The sequence below is a fragment of the Trichechus manatus genome, unplaced genomic scaffold (genome assembly GCF_000243295.1).
Source record: "Trichechus manatus latirostris isolate Lorelei unplaced genomic scaffold, TriManLat1.0 scaffold00080, whole genome shotgun sequence".
Lineage (NCBI taxonomy): Eukaryota > Metazoa > Chordata > Mammalia > Sirenia > Trichechidae > Trichechus > Trichechus manatus.
Window position 1 is genome coordinate 8,046,782 of NW_004444016.1, and position 14,805 is coordinate 8,061,586.

Genomic DNA, 14,805 nt, shown 5'->3' on the forward strand with positions numbered 1-14,805 from the left:
CATCTTCTCAGAACTTCCTCCCTGGAAAACGTAATGTTCCAGATACACTGACAGTTGCTGCTAACTCTGATATGCAATAAGTTGGTGACTACTTGTAGTTAATTCTAGAAGATTATTTTATATTTTGTCTCTCCTAACCAGGTTTTAAAATATGCCATTTTTCTCAATCCATTTATGTTTTCCAATACAAATATTTTATTTTGGCCACAGTTTTCAATGGTTTATTTTCATAACTATTTTATTTTACAATTATTTGTAAGATACATTTCAAGATACATTATGCTGTGAGATATATTAATTCATAAGTTTATTTCATTTTCAAATATAAAATTTGAAATGACCTGTATTACATTATTCAACAAAAATACTAGACTTAGCAATATATCTTCGTGGCAAAAATGGGCTCTTTACACCCCGAACTATCGGATATATGTAGTGCAACATAACTTATATGACATATTAGATCTTCAAAATTCAGTGATTACACTTTATCCTCAATTATACAGTAAGTATATTTCCTAATCTTGGGAATTAAGTTAGATGTTCTGAGCTTTTAAATTTTCTTTTCATTTCTTTTTTTTCTCGATAGTGGTAATATCTGTGCTCAGTGTGCATTGTTTACTTTCTTGGGAGAAGGAAAAGTGTATTTCATAGTTATTTACACAATTTATTTAGCAGCTCTTCATTACCTGCTCCTTTGTCAGCATTAGGCATTGCTTATGACATTCAAGTATTAGCTCTTCCACTTTGAGGAAGGAGCCATGATTATATTTAAAAAATGGGGAGCATTTGACAATCATTTCTAATTTTAAGGAAAAGGAAAATGTTAACTCTAGTCCAAATTAATGTTTTTGTTTTTAGTTGCCATTGAGTTGGCTCTGACTCAAGGTGACCCTACAGACAACAGAATGAAATATTGCCCAGTCGTTCTCCATATTAATGATCATTGGTATGCTTGAGTCTATTGTTGCGACTATTGTGTCAATCCATCTCATTGAGGGCTTCCCTTGCTTCAGTGGTCTCTGCTTTACCAAACATGACGTCCTTTTGGTCTTTCCTGATGGCATGTCCAAATTAAGACATCAAAGCTTCACCATTCTCTGAGGAACATCTGGTTGTATTTCTTGTAAGACTAATTTGTACGTTCTTCCGGTAGTCCACAGTATATTCAATATTATTGACCAACACCACAGTTGGAAGGTATTAATTCTTCTTCTGTCTTCCTTTGTCATTATCTAACTTTCTCATGCATATGAGGTGATTGAAAAAATTAATATTGGAATTCTAAAAAGAAATTTGAATTATCTTAGAAGTTGTTTTTGTACTGATCTCAAATCATATAGAGCAGTTTAGTTTAATAGTTTCTCGATTCCTCTTAAACAGAGGTGGGTTGGATGATATAGACTCAGAAATGCAAGCCAATTTAACTGCATGGTATCAGTGATACCCTATCTATTATATCTTTCTGAAACTGATTCTTACCTGATACCCATGATTTCATTTTTTTTGTTTCTTCGATTAATTCTAGCATTATTTCATGATTCATAATGCAACTAATCTATCAACCTGACTCTGGTTCCTAGTGATTACTTTTTCCTTTCCCTTTCAGTGTGCAGATTGAATTTCTTACACAGCTTAGTATGTACTTTATAAATAGCTTCCAATAAAGCTTGAAATAGTCATTCAAGTTTAGAAACACAGAAAAGGACAGTTTTAGCAAGAATATAAGCATGGCATTGATTTAAATGTTAATACTTTCTATGGCATTTTTCAAATTTAGAGATTATAGATGATAAATTAATGAATAGGACAAAATGTATTGATTACTATATTAAATAAGTTGATGAAATAAATGCTTTTCCCTTGGCTATTTGGGGGAAAAGAGTGCCTGAATATTTACTAATATCCCAAAGTCTTATTTTTTATTAACAGCTTGTGTCAATAATAAAAGTCTTAGGTCTGCAGATGCATCCATCTCTCCATCAATCCTATAGTTCGGTAATAACTATTAATTTTAATTTTCTATGAGTTTAAGTCTTATAGTTTAAATGCTAGGAGGTGATTTAAACTCAAAGGTGAAGATTCTCCTGGTTAGGTCCCCAGACTTCCAAAGAGATAATGCTCATTATAGTATGGACAATTATGGGTATATTTGCTTTTATAATTTCTTATTCTTTCTAATATAGCTATAAAGGTACTGAGTTATTGTGTATTTGTTCAGTTATATGATTTTTTTTTGTTTTCATTCAGCAGGTTTTTTTTTTTTTTTTTAATGTTATTGGGTACCCAGTTATAGTTTTTATTCAAGAAGATCTCCGAACAGAGCAATAACATCTTTAGAGTACAAACAATAAAGGTACAGTTAAAAGTGTATTTAACATCAATATATAGCTCAATATTTTCTCCTTCCCTAAAGTATGTATTTTGATTTCCAATACAAATCTGAAAATTGTGTCTGTCATTTATTTTTGTACTTTTGTGTGCCGTCAGCTTCTATAATCATAGATCCCCAGACCTGTCAACATCCTTCATACTTAGCTTTCTTTTAGCTTGTATTTTGACTTCCTTCTTCTTACATCTGCCCTCTCTCAGCTCTTTATAATGTTAGTGCACAGTTTCTGAAGAACAGTCTTATCCAAAGACATCTTTTCATCTGAACTATTAATGAAACAAAGTATTATGCATTTACTAATTTAGTCTTATTTATTTTACTTTGCTTTCATTTAGACATTTTCTTTAAAATATTCATCAAATGTTAACATAACAAGTTATTATTTTATCCAGCAGCATGATAACCCTAAAATCTATGGAGGAGGAAGTGCAGAAAGGAGAGGAAATGAGGAGAGAGTTCAGAATGAGAAGTTGATAGATAATGAAGACAAAATTTACTGATTTCATTCTGAGAATGGCTACTACTGGCTCTGTTATTAACATAAATATTTTAGAAAATTTCTGGGGCACTTCTTCCATTCAATTCAGAGGCATGAAACTGGGAATTCTCTCAAATCAAGGATTGCTTTTCACATTCTTGCCAATAAAGGAATTAGTCCATTTCTTTTCAAACTCTTCAAGCATATCATTTTAATAATCACGTTTAACATGCTCATTATTAGATGGCATTAAAATGAGGCTAATAATGAGTGGTTTTTAGTTCTTATTGCCATAATATTTGTGATACCAGGTTTCAAGATGACTAAGGAGTCCACAGCTTTTTTTTGTGGACTTTTATTATTAGTTAATGAAAGTTTTGGAAGTCAGGGGATTTAAAATTATGTTTATTTGTACTTACTTCACAAGCAATCCTTTTAGCCAAAATGGAATGGAACTCAAGATTTAATCATACCCAAAGGGATTGGGTTATTTCAATTAGCAAACATGAGGAGGTTTTTAAGTTTTTAGTTATCTGCCTTTTTAAATTTAGCAATATGCTAAACATTTTATCTTGCTCTTTTCCTTATGCAAATATGTTGGTCTAAAATTTGTCTTCCACAATTCAAAAAAGAATTAAAAGTGACTAGAACTATAAATCTGTGGCATAAATTTATCATCACTGAATCACTGTTTTTGAAAATGTTCAAAATGAAGAATTGAAGTTCAGTTTTGCATAAAACCTAAGAATCTCTTGCACACTCACTTGCAATTTTTTTAGTAGCTAAATTTTGGGTTTTCTTGGTGGTTGCCATCTTATCAGGATTTCACATATTCGACAGTTGGCTTCTTATAGCCTTGAATGATTAAAACCTATTCTTTAAGACAACACTGATAAAATTTATTTCAACTGATAAAAATTATTATGTAAATTTCAAATTTTAATTTGAGGTAAAAATGCAAAAATAAAATTCAGTGAATGAAGGGGGTTTATAATAACTTATATTCTAGGCTCTTTAAACCATTACTGGAATAGAATGACTATGAGTAAGCAGACAAATATAATCTGAATTCCTGATCCAGTGTGATTCTTTTGGAAGATTATCTTTGTCAAATAAGCAATGGATATAATTCAAATTTAAGTTTCCTACAGGAAGGAAACTAAACCGTTCAGTCTGAACAGATACAATGATTGAAAAAAAACCTTTAAAATGAGAAAAAAGTCTTAGAAACATTCATCGTGTTCCCAGGAGTTGGTGATGAGAAAATTCATTAACAGCAAAGCAGAGAAATATTTGGATAAACTGATAAGTAAATTTATATGTCACCTTTGATTTGAAATCCTGATATCTTGAGGTGATAACTAGAAACTTTCTATCTTGAGTTATGTATATGATTAGACAAAATGTTTAGAATAATTTAATAGTATAAATATTAAGAAACAGTAAAGTATGGAGTGTTAGGAATGGAATAGACTATAAGAGACCATTCCAAAATGATCAGTTTCTAAGAGTCTAAAAAAAAAAAAACTAAACCAGTATCACTAATATCTTACAAATATGGATTTTTTTTCATGTTTAGATACATGATTATATAGTTGGTGCAGCAGCATATTCTGTTAGACGTCTATAATCAAGAAAAGCTCTTCTATGAAATTCTAATTTGTACATCAAAAAGACCTTTAAAGAGGTAGCGATTGCACACAACGGAGACATAATGACAGATTTTTAGAAGCCAAAAACAACAACGAAAACATAGACAAATACGAAGGAATTATAAGAAAGAGGCAATGCAGAATAAAGAAATAGTAAAAGTAAACTCAAACGCACTTACATACTGAGCCACAGGATGTCGTTGTTCTCCAACGAGAGGTTCTTTAACGCAAGAAAATCACGATTATCCCGGGACCAGAAAGAAGCTCTGCTGTTCCAGCGCTTTAAAGGCTACAAACACACCCTTACTGTTAAGCTCAGCTGGGATCGCAGGAGCAAGGAATCGAAAGGAAAGGTCTCAAAAGGACTAAATCTTTCTAGTCATGAAATATTTATTTATTAGCCAGAAGAGAGGCACGACGTTAGCTTCAAGACCAGGTGGCCAGGAAGTCCAGCGCCTGCTGCTCTCGCTTCTGCTTCTCGCAGCCTGGGAGGCGGCTAGAGGCCAGGTCCGCTACTCGGTCGCCGAGGAGGCCAAACACGGCACCTTCGTGGGCCGCATTGCGCAGGACCTGGGGCTGGAGCTGACGGAGCTGGTGCCGCGCCTGTTCCGGGTGGCGTCCAAAGGCCATGGGGACCTTCTGGAGGTAAATCTGCAGAACGGCATTTTGTTTGTGAATTCTCGAATCGACCGCGAGGAGCTGTGCGGGCGGAGCGCGGTGTGCAGCATCCACCTGGAGGTGATCGTGGACAAGCCGCTGCAGGTTTTCCATGTGGAGGTGGAGGTGAGGGACATTAACGACCACCCGCCGGTGTTCCCGACGACACAAAAGAATCTGTTTATTTCCGAAAGTAGGGCTGTTGACTCTCATTTTTCACTAGAGGGCGCCTCTGATTCAGACACTGGGGAGAACGCTCTGCTAACTTACAGACTGAGCCCCAGTGAGTATTTCTCGCTGGAAGTACCAACCACCGACGAGCAGGTAACACCGCTCTCGCTAGTATTAAAAAAATCTTTAGACAGGGAAGTTGCTTCAAAGCTTCTCTTGGTGCTCAAAGCAACTGATAGGGGTAAACCTGAGCTGACAGGAACCATAGAATTATGCATTACAGTGCTGGATGTAAATGACAATGCCCCAGTGTTTGACAAAGCAGTCTATCGTGTAAAATTACCGGAAAATGCAAGAAACGGCACATTGGTTATTAGACTAAATGCCTCAGATCTGGACGAGGGCTCAAATAGCCACATTCTTTATTCCTTTGCAGCTGATGTCTCCCCTAATATAGAAGCCTCTTTTCGCATAGGTTCAGCCAGCGGAGAAATAAAAGTAAGTGGAAAAATAGATTTTGAAGAAGCTAAGCTGCGTAAGATTCAAATAGAAGCAGTTGACAAAGGAAACCCTCCAATGTTTGGTCACTGCACAGTCTTGATAGAAGTCTTGGATGTCAATGATAATGCTCCTGAGTTGATGGTGAGGTCTCTATCTCTTCCTGTTAGAGAGGACGCTCCCCAGGGCACAGTCATCGCTCTGATCACAGTGTCCGACAGGGACTCTGGCGCCAATGGGCAGGTGACCTGCTTCCTAACGGCCCATGACCCCTTCAAGCTGGTGTCCACCTTCAAGAATTATTATTCGCTAGTTCTGGAAAACGCTTTGGACCGCGAGAGTGTGTCGGCCTATGCGCTGGTGGTGACAGCACAGGACGGAGGATCACCTTCTCTGTCGGCTACAGCCAGCATATTCGTGGAGGTGGCCGACGTGAACGACAACGCACCCACGTTCGCCCAGCCGGAGTACACGGTGTTCGTGAAGGAGAACAACCTGCCGGGCTGCCACGTCCTCACGGTGTCAGCTCGTGACGCGGACGCTCAGGAGAACGCACTGGTGTCCTACTCACTGGTGGAGCGGCGGGTGGGCGAGCGCGCGCTGTCGAGCTACGTGTCGGTGCACGCCGAGAGCGGCAAGGTGTACGCGCTGCAGCCGCTGGACCACGAAGAGCTGGAGCTGCTGCAGTTCCAGGTGAGCGCGCGCGACGCGGGCTTCCCGCCTCTGGTCAGCAACGTGACGCTGCAGGTGTTCGTGCTGGACGAGAACGACAACGCGCCGGCGCTCCTGCCGCCTGCGGGGGGCGTCACTGGCGGCGCGGTGAGCGAGCTGGTGTCGCGGTCGGTGGGCACTGGCCACGTGGTGGCGAAGGTGCGCGCAGTGGACGCCGACTCAGGCTACAATGCGTGGCTGTCGTATGAGCTGCAGCCAGTGGCAGGCGGCGGGCGCAGCCCGTTCCTCGTGGGTCTGTACACCGGCGAGGTGAGCACGACGCGCGCCCTGGACGAGGCGGATGCGCCGCGCCAGCGCCTGCTGGTGTTGGTGAAGGACCACGGGGAACCGCCGCTGGTGGCCACGGCCACAGTGCTGTTGTCGCTGGTGGAGAGTGGCCAGGCGCTGAAGACGTCGTTGCGGGCTTCTGCTGGCATCGCAGGCCCGGAGGCGGCGCTGGTGAACGTCAATGTGTACCTGATTATCGCCATCTGCGCAGTGTCCAGCCTGCTGGTGCTCACGCTGCTGCTGTACACGGCGCTGCGGTGCTCGGCGCCGCCCACAGAGGGTGCGTGCGGGCCGGGAAAGCCCACGCTGGCGTGCTCCAGCGCGGTGGGGAGCTGGTCGTACTCACAGCAGAGGCGGCAGAGGGTGTGCTCTGGGGAGGGACCACCCAAGACCGATCTTATGGCCTTCAGCCCCAGCGTTCCACCCGGTTCAGATTCGGTAAACAATGGAGACCAAGAGGAGATTTGTGGGAATGTAAGTAAAGTAGTTGTGTGATGTATTTCATATCTTTTAATGTCAATCACATGGACTTCCTAGGTGGTACAAAAGGTTAACACACTTGGCTGCTAGCCAAAAGATTAGCAATTTAAGCCCACCCATGGTGCCTTGGAAGAAAGGTCTGGCGATCTACTTCCATTTAAAACCCTAGGGAGCACTGTTCTACTCTGGCCTAATTGGTGTTCTCAACTCTTTATTATGTTTATTCAAAATTACCATAATATTAATATTTAACTTTTTAAAGTATTTGATTTGAACTTAAAACATGCTTAAATTCTTGCCTTCTTTTCTGTAAGTTTAACTGTTGCTTATGGGGAAAGACTGGGTTGAGTCTGCCTCATTTTTTAAGAAGTTAGTTTTCTTTATAATCAATGGCATGGTTTTTTTTGAGACAATATTTGCAGTGGGTTTCAGCTGGTGCCTTTGGAAGTGATTTTACTTCTTTTTCTTTAATCCTCCTTTTCTTTAATTTCAAGCTCATTTTCTCCAATGTCTCCGACTACCTCAGATAGATAACATTGTTCTTTGTTCTTAAAACAAATTTCAGTTACACTTAATTGCTTGCTGAATCTTTTGCTGCTCTCCTCCAATTTAATTTATTGAGCTCTTCTGTTTTATTTGGAGGAATTTGAAAGGTTTCAATTGCTTTGAGTATCAATCATTGGCAATTTTTTAATTCGTGGTTGCTGGCATGAGGCTGTATGGAAATATTTTAGGGTAGGTAAATTCACAGTTCTTTATGCTTTCAGTCTAAGACAGCCTTCCTATATGTGGCTAAGCAAGATACTGATGCTTTTGTTCACCAAAACTGTGTGGTCTTCAAAATGATGTTGCTTTAAACAGCTTAAGCATAAGAACCACGGGGTATCTATAAAGGTAATTCCACCTGACAATTGTGATCACATTTCAGAATTAAACATTGTATATTCTAGATGTATTTGATGCCAAATCTTTTTTTGTCCAAATACCATATTCTTGTGAATAGTTTTCTTCAAAGGGATTCCAGAGAACTTGTAGATGATACATTTTTAAAGCTGTAAGGGTTTTGGCATACCCTTTGCAGCCCTGGTGGTGCAGTGGTTAAGAGGCAATGGTTGGTCGTTCAAATCTACCAGCCACTCATTGGAAACCATATGGGGCAGGTCTACTCTGTTCTAAAGGGTCACTATGAGTCAGAATTGACTTGACAGCATTGGGTTTAAGCACATGTATCACATAATGTAGATGATTACCTTGTTCTTTTTGGCTCCATTTTTACCAAATTACCCCACTGCCAACGAGACAATTACAACTCATAGTGACCCTATAAGACAGAGTAGAACTGCCCCATAGGGTTTCCATGGAGCCACTGGTGGATTCAAACTGCTGACCTTTTGATTAGCAGCCATAGCTCTTAACCACTGCATCACCAAGTCTCCTGAGAAGGCATTAGTGGCTATTTTCTATCCAGAAAGCTCACTCCTGGAAGAATGATTTCCATGAAAATGAACATTAGGAAATCTTCAGAAAAGGGACAACTTTGCACTAGTTTATGCTGCTGGAATTATCTTTATCCACAGCTGCAGAAAAAGAGCAAACATTGGTTCCTAACTATAATAAACTACCATCATTTGAGCTATTTCTATTTGTTAGACATGATGTGAAGGGCTTAACATACATTATTTCATTTCATCCTTATAAAAACTTGTAAAGTACAAACGACTATCCCAATTTTAAAGATGAGAAAAGAGAAGCCTTGATATTTATCTGTCTTGCCTACTGCCATCCAGAAGGTACATGGGAGAGATGATATTAAAATGCATATTTCTCAGATTCCAGAGCCATTCTTTTATTCACTGTAATATAGAGCTTGCTTCAGTAAATTTTTTCTTAGTTCAAGCATAGTCCTGTCTGGGAAAATCAAGCACAAGTTATTTACAGGTGAATCCTTCTTTCTGAAAAAAGTCATCATTATCTTCATCATTCATTTTGTACAATACCATAACTGAGATAGGCATTAAACTTCTTTATGTTAATATTTTTATATGAGGAACAATACCTTTAGGAAATGTTTAACCCTAGTTTTTGATAGGCTACCTATAGAATTGCGGTCTCTCTCTTTCAGTGTGTGCGTAGATAAGTTAGAGGGCAGTTTTATAACTCTAAATCAAAATAGAAACAAAAATTTAAATTTGATGTTAATAAGGAAATAAAAATGGTTTCCACGTATCATTTTCTACATGCCATCAGCTTCAACACGACTAAAAATGTGAATGTTCCATAAATAAGCACTTTGGAAATATTATTTCGGGATAGAATAACATGAAGCATATGACATTATTTTCTTCCCCTTTAAAATTCTGTGGTGTTGGCTGTAGTGTACACTGCTCACAATTTCAGGCACAAGGTGTCGCTCTTTACTCAATGGAAGAGTTCATTCATAGGTTGGTTGCTCGGAACAGTCACTCTCGTTGCATGCCGGAACAGACTCCATCATGCCGGATGCTACTGTTAAAGGATCCTTTAAAACTTCTAAAAAATTCAGCGAGATTTTTTATCCTTAATCTGGAATAACTGGTTCTGTAAATGTAAAGAATCTTATTTTGGTAATCAATGTTGTGTGCGATGTTGGGTTCTCAGAAAGGGGAGTTGGGCACTTGGCGTCTGCTGCTCTCCCTTCTGCTGCTCGCCGCCTGGGAGACTGGGAGTGGCCAGGTCCACTATTCGGTCCCCGAGGAGGCCAAACACGGTACCTTCGTGGGCCGCATCGCGCAGGATTTGGGGCTGGAGCTGGCAGAGCTGGTACCTCGCCTGTTCCGGGTGGCGTCCAAAGGCCGCGCGGACCTTCTGGAGGTGAATCTGCAGAACGGCATTTTGTTCGTGAATTCTCGCATCGACCGCGAGGAGCTGTGCGGACGGAGCGCGGTGTGCAGCATCCACCTGGAGGTGATCGTGGAAAAGCCGCTGCAGGTTTTCCATGTGGAGGTGGAGGTGAAGGACATTAACGACAACCCGCCGGTGTTCTCTCTCAGAAAACAAAGGCTGCAGATTTCTGAATCAAAGCAAACGGACTCGCGTTTTCCTCTAGAGGGAGCTTCTGATGCGGATGTAGGAGAAAATGCTCTATTGACCTACAGACTAAGTCCAAATGAGTATTTTTCTTTAGAATTACCAACAAGTAGTAAGCTGACTAAAAGACTGTCACTTGTGTTAAAGAAGTCTCTGGATAGAGAGAAAACTGCGGAACTTAATTTGTTACTGACAGCTACAGATGGGGGAAAACCGGAGCTCACAGGCACCGTTCAGCTCTTCGTCCGCGTGCTGGATGTTAACGACAATGATCCGGAGTTTGATCAATCGGAATACAAAGTGAGATTGCTGGAAAACGCTGCTAAAAAAGCTTTTGTGACAAAGTTAAACGCCACAGATCGAGATGAAGGAGTCAATGCGGAGGTAACATACACTTTGATATCAGTTAAGCCCAATGGAAGACCCTTATTTACACTAGATGAAAATAATGGAGAAGTGAGGGTCAACGGGACTTTAGATTATGAAGAAAACAAGTTTTATGAAATTGCAGTACAGGCCACAGATAAAGGGAATCCGCCGATGGCAGGTCACTGTATAGTCTGGGTAGAAATCTTAGATGCCAACGATAATGCCCCTGAAATCACCATGACTTCTCTGTCGCTCCTAGTACGAGAGGACGCTCAGCCTAGCACGGTCATTGCCCTGATCAGCGTATCCGACCGTGATTCTGGTGCCAACGGGCAGGTGGCCTGCTCTCTGACGCCCCACATCCCCTTTAAGCTGGTGTCTACCTTCGAGAATTACTACTCAGTGGTGCTGGACAGCGTCCTCGATCGCGAGAGCGTGTCGACCTACGCGCTGGTGGTGACAGCACGGGACGGGGGCTCGCCTTCCTTGTCAGCCTCAGCCAGCGTGTCCGTGGAGGTGGCCGACGTGAACGACAATGCACCTACATTCTCAAAGCCCGAATACACTGTGTTCGTGAAGGAGAATAACCCGCCTGGCTGCCTTATATTCACAGTGTCTGCTCGCGACGCGGACGCTCAGGAGAACGCGCTGGTGTCCTACTCGCTGGTGGAGCGGCGGGTGGGCGAGCGCGTGTTGTCGAGCTACGTGTCGGTGCACGCCGAGAGCGGCAAGGTGTACGCGCTGCAGCCATTGGACCACGAGGAGCTGGAGCTGCTGCAGTTCCAGGTGAACGCTCGAGACGCGGGCTTCCCTCCTCTGGAAAGCAACGTGACGCTGCAGGTGTTCGTGCTGGACGAAAACGACAACGCGCCGACGCTGCTGCCACCTGTGTCCCGCGGCGCAAGCGTACTAGTGAGCGAGTTGGTGCCGCGGTCGGTGGGCGCGGGCCACGTGGTGGCGAAGGTGCGCGCGGTGGACGCCGACTCTGGCTACAACGCGTGGCTGTCGTATGAGCTGCAGCCGGCAGCAGGCGGCGCGCGCAGCCCTTTCCGCGTGGGTCTGTACACGGGCGAGGTGAGCACGACGCGCGCCCTGGACGAGGCGGACGCGCCACAACAGCGCCTGCTGGTGCAGGTGAGGGACCACGGGGAGCCTGCGCTGACGGCCACAGCCACCGTGTTGGTGTCGCTGGTGGAGAGCGGCCAGGCGCTGAAGACATCTTCACGGACGTCGGCGGGCGCCGTGGGCATAGAGGCGGCGCTGTTGGATGTCAACGTGTACCTGATCATCGCCATCTGCGCGGTGTCCAGCCTGCTGGTGCTCACGCTGCTGTTGTACACGGCGCTGCGGTGCTCGGCGCCGCCCACAGAGGGCGAGTGCGGGCAGGGGAAGCCCACGCTGGTGTGCTCCAGCGCGGTGGGGAGCTGGTCCTACTCGCAGCAGAGGCGGCAGAGGGTGTGCTCTGGGGAGGGGCCGCCCAAGACCGACCTCATGGCCTTCAGCCCCAGCCTACCTCAGGGTCTGGATACACAAGACGGAGAGGAAAGATCGGAGACAGGATCAAATCACCCTGGACAGGTGAGTTTTGTACCGACTCCACTTATTCAGGGAGTTAATATTAATTTTTAAAATTTACTTTATTTCATAGATAATTTTTAATGAATACTGTGTATTTTGAGTAACGTTTTAAAGAACAGTGTTCTGTCAGTGAAATGTCACATGATACACACATCTAATTTTTTCACGATATAAAGAATTAGGTTTCTCTAGTCAATACATGTCCTATTTCTCCCAATGTTTGATTAGAAAATACTACGAGAAGATGCAAAAATGACTTTGGTGTCTTTACGTGAGTAGAAATAATCTCCATGTTTCACTGATGTACCCATATCACTTCCTTTCACCGCTAATCCTCAGTAATGTAGATACTCACTGTAGATCATTTAAGTTTGCTCATCTTCGTTGTGTTTTGACAGTCTTTGCCTTGACATTTTCACATTATCAGATCACTTGGCTTTTCTCACATTTGGCTTAGATCAAAGATTGAACACTCATTACTTTCGAAACGATCTACTTTTATTCCCTATGGCGTTAAACATTCATCTGTCATTTATTGTCCATTAAATAAGCTTTAGCTTTGTGTCTACAGCTGTAATAAAACTCATTTTTACATTATTTGCAGGAAAAAAAAGCCTTGCATTCTAATTATCTGCTTTTAATTTGAAGTAATGTAACAAATTTCTGCCCATTTGTGATTTTGTTCCATGAAATGAGAAGAGACTTATCAACTACCAAATGCTCAACAGAGCTCCCTGATTTGTGCTTTCAAAGTAAACTAGATCAAATCAAATTATTCAATCAAATCATTCAAATTTGTTAAAGGCATGCATATAGGCTTATAATTATATGCAATATATGCTTGTAGGCATTCTTTCCTAAATTTTGTGGATTCAGTTAGAAAGGAAAAAGTTAAAAATCTTACTGAATGCCTATTGGCAATTATTAGTTTCTTTCAGCTCACATTTTAAATGCTCTCTCTTTGTATATTTTATCTCTAGTATTGTGAATGTTTCTTTCCACGTGGTATAAGCACATCTGAAGGTTCTAGCAAAGATCATTTATCTCTAGGTGATTCTTCTAATTCAGTGTTGCTTAGCTGTATGTAAAATGGCTGAATCACAGACCCCTTTGAGTGTCTGATGAAAGCCATAGGCAGGAATTCTCCCCTTAAAATAACGTTACACCATTTGGCATAATCTGAGGAGTCCATGAGTACCATCTCTGAAGCCTATTCTTGAGTCTCAGGACAAGAACCTTTGTATCTCAATATTAATTGGCTTAAAAATTCTTTTAAGTATTCAGAAGTAGGCAACAAGATGCAAAATATAAAATATTTCACACTCAAAAGTGACTAAGCAATCATATTATTTATGCAACTTGGTATATATAATAAATGTGAATATTAGGTTGGGCCCACATTATTACTTATCTACAGATGAAATACTTGGAATTACTCAGTCATTTAAATGCAATAAAGAAAGATACAGGAGTATTTTAAGTACACTATTGCTTTTACATTGCATAAGTAATCAATGCACATTTTAGATAATTCCAAATTACCTGAACTTCCACAAATGTAGTGTCTTTCATAGTTGTTCTTAATCAGGAGTATATTCTATGGTGTAAAATTATAATTTTAACCTCTCTTCTAATTCAGTTGTGTATGCATTAAGCTAACTTCAGATGTTCCTATCTGCTCAATAACTTATTTATGTTCAACAATGTGTGAAGACTACATAAAGTAATATTTTTTCATTAAAACTCCTTAGCAATTAGGGTACATTAGCTATTTTTGAAAATGGAAAATAGAAAATGAAGAAACTTCATGATGATATTAGATAATTTAAATAATTAGTCTGATAGTCTTAACATTTAAATTTATTTTTGATTAAGAAGCAGTTTTATAGTTTATTTAAGTTATTTTATACTTGTAGAAGCATTCTTGGCTGCCATATTCTTGGTTATTCTTTTTATTATGTGAAGATTTAACATTTTAGATGTAAAAGCCATGTCGACTCATTACTGGTTTAAAGGTTTTGACTTGAATTTTAATGAGCTTATAAAATCTGTATTTACTTGCTCACAAGTAGCTGTAGCATCTTATCTGTGTTTTGTTTTCCCTTAATGCTGGTTTGGAATGAACAAAATCATAACAAGGTTTTTGATTTCTCCTGGCATCATAGTCACCATTCTGATCTTCTGAAGAGAATCATGTTCTGAGTAACTACAAACTAGCCTGTAGGGAAAGATTTAGAGGGATACCAAAAAGGTCAGTATCAATGAAATTAGGCTCTAAAAACACTTCAAGAGATCTTTTTCATATTAGTCCTTCATTGCCACCATAGAATATTGTGAAATTTGAAGTCTTCGGCTTACATTTTTCATGAAAACACTTTACTACTGCTAGGGTAAATCTCTCAGGAATCTGTACCTTAGCCTTATTTTAGAATGTTATGAGGATGAGAGCAGCTGTACAAAAAGTC

The 14,805-nt window shown here is 40.9% G+C and overlaps 2 protein-coding genes across 3 annotated transcripts in view; both read left to right on the top strand.

The window, feature by feature from the left end:
* LOC101350070 (protocadherin alpha-C2) overlaps positions 1–14,805 on the top strand; it is a 195,284-nt gene that overhangs the window by 3,867 nt on the left and 176,612 nt on the right. Inside the window, exon 1 of one of the 2 annotated variants that reach the window (XM_004381096.3) lies at positions 8,836–12,340. The exons of the other annotated variant lie outside the window; for it this stretch is intronic. Coding sequence (XP_004381153.2) covers positions 9,938–12,340 — 2,403 coding nt within the window. The 5' untranslated portion in view covers positions 8,836–9,937. Of the gene's footprint in view, positions 1–8,835; positions 12,341–14,805 lie in introns of those variants that run through there. 2 annotated transcript variants of the gene reach the window in all.
* Positions 4,904–7,657, top strand: LOC101346755 (protocadherin alpha-10-like). Its single transcript, XM_023735652.1, has one exon. The coding sequence runs from the start codon at positions 4,904–4,906 to the stop codon at positions 7,340–7,342; it is 2,439 nt and encodes an 812-aa protein (XP_023591420.1). The 3' UTR covers positions 7,343–7,657.

What these genes read in the sequence shown, in the direction of transcription:
- LOC101346755 (XM_023735652.1), top strand. Translation starts at nt 4,904, where the DNA reads ATGAAATATTTATTTATTAGCCAGAAGAGAGGCACGACGTTAGCTTCA.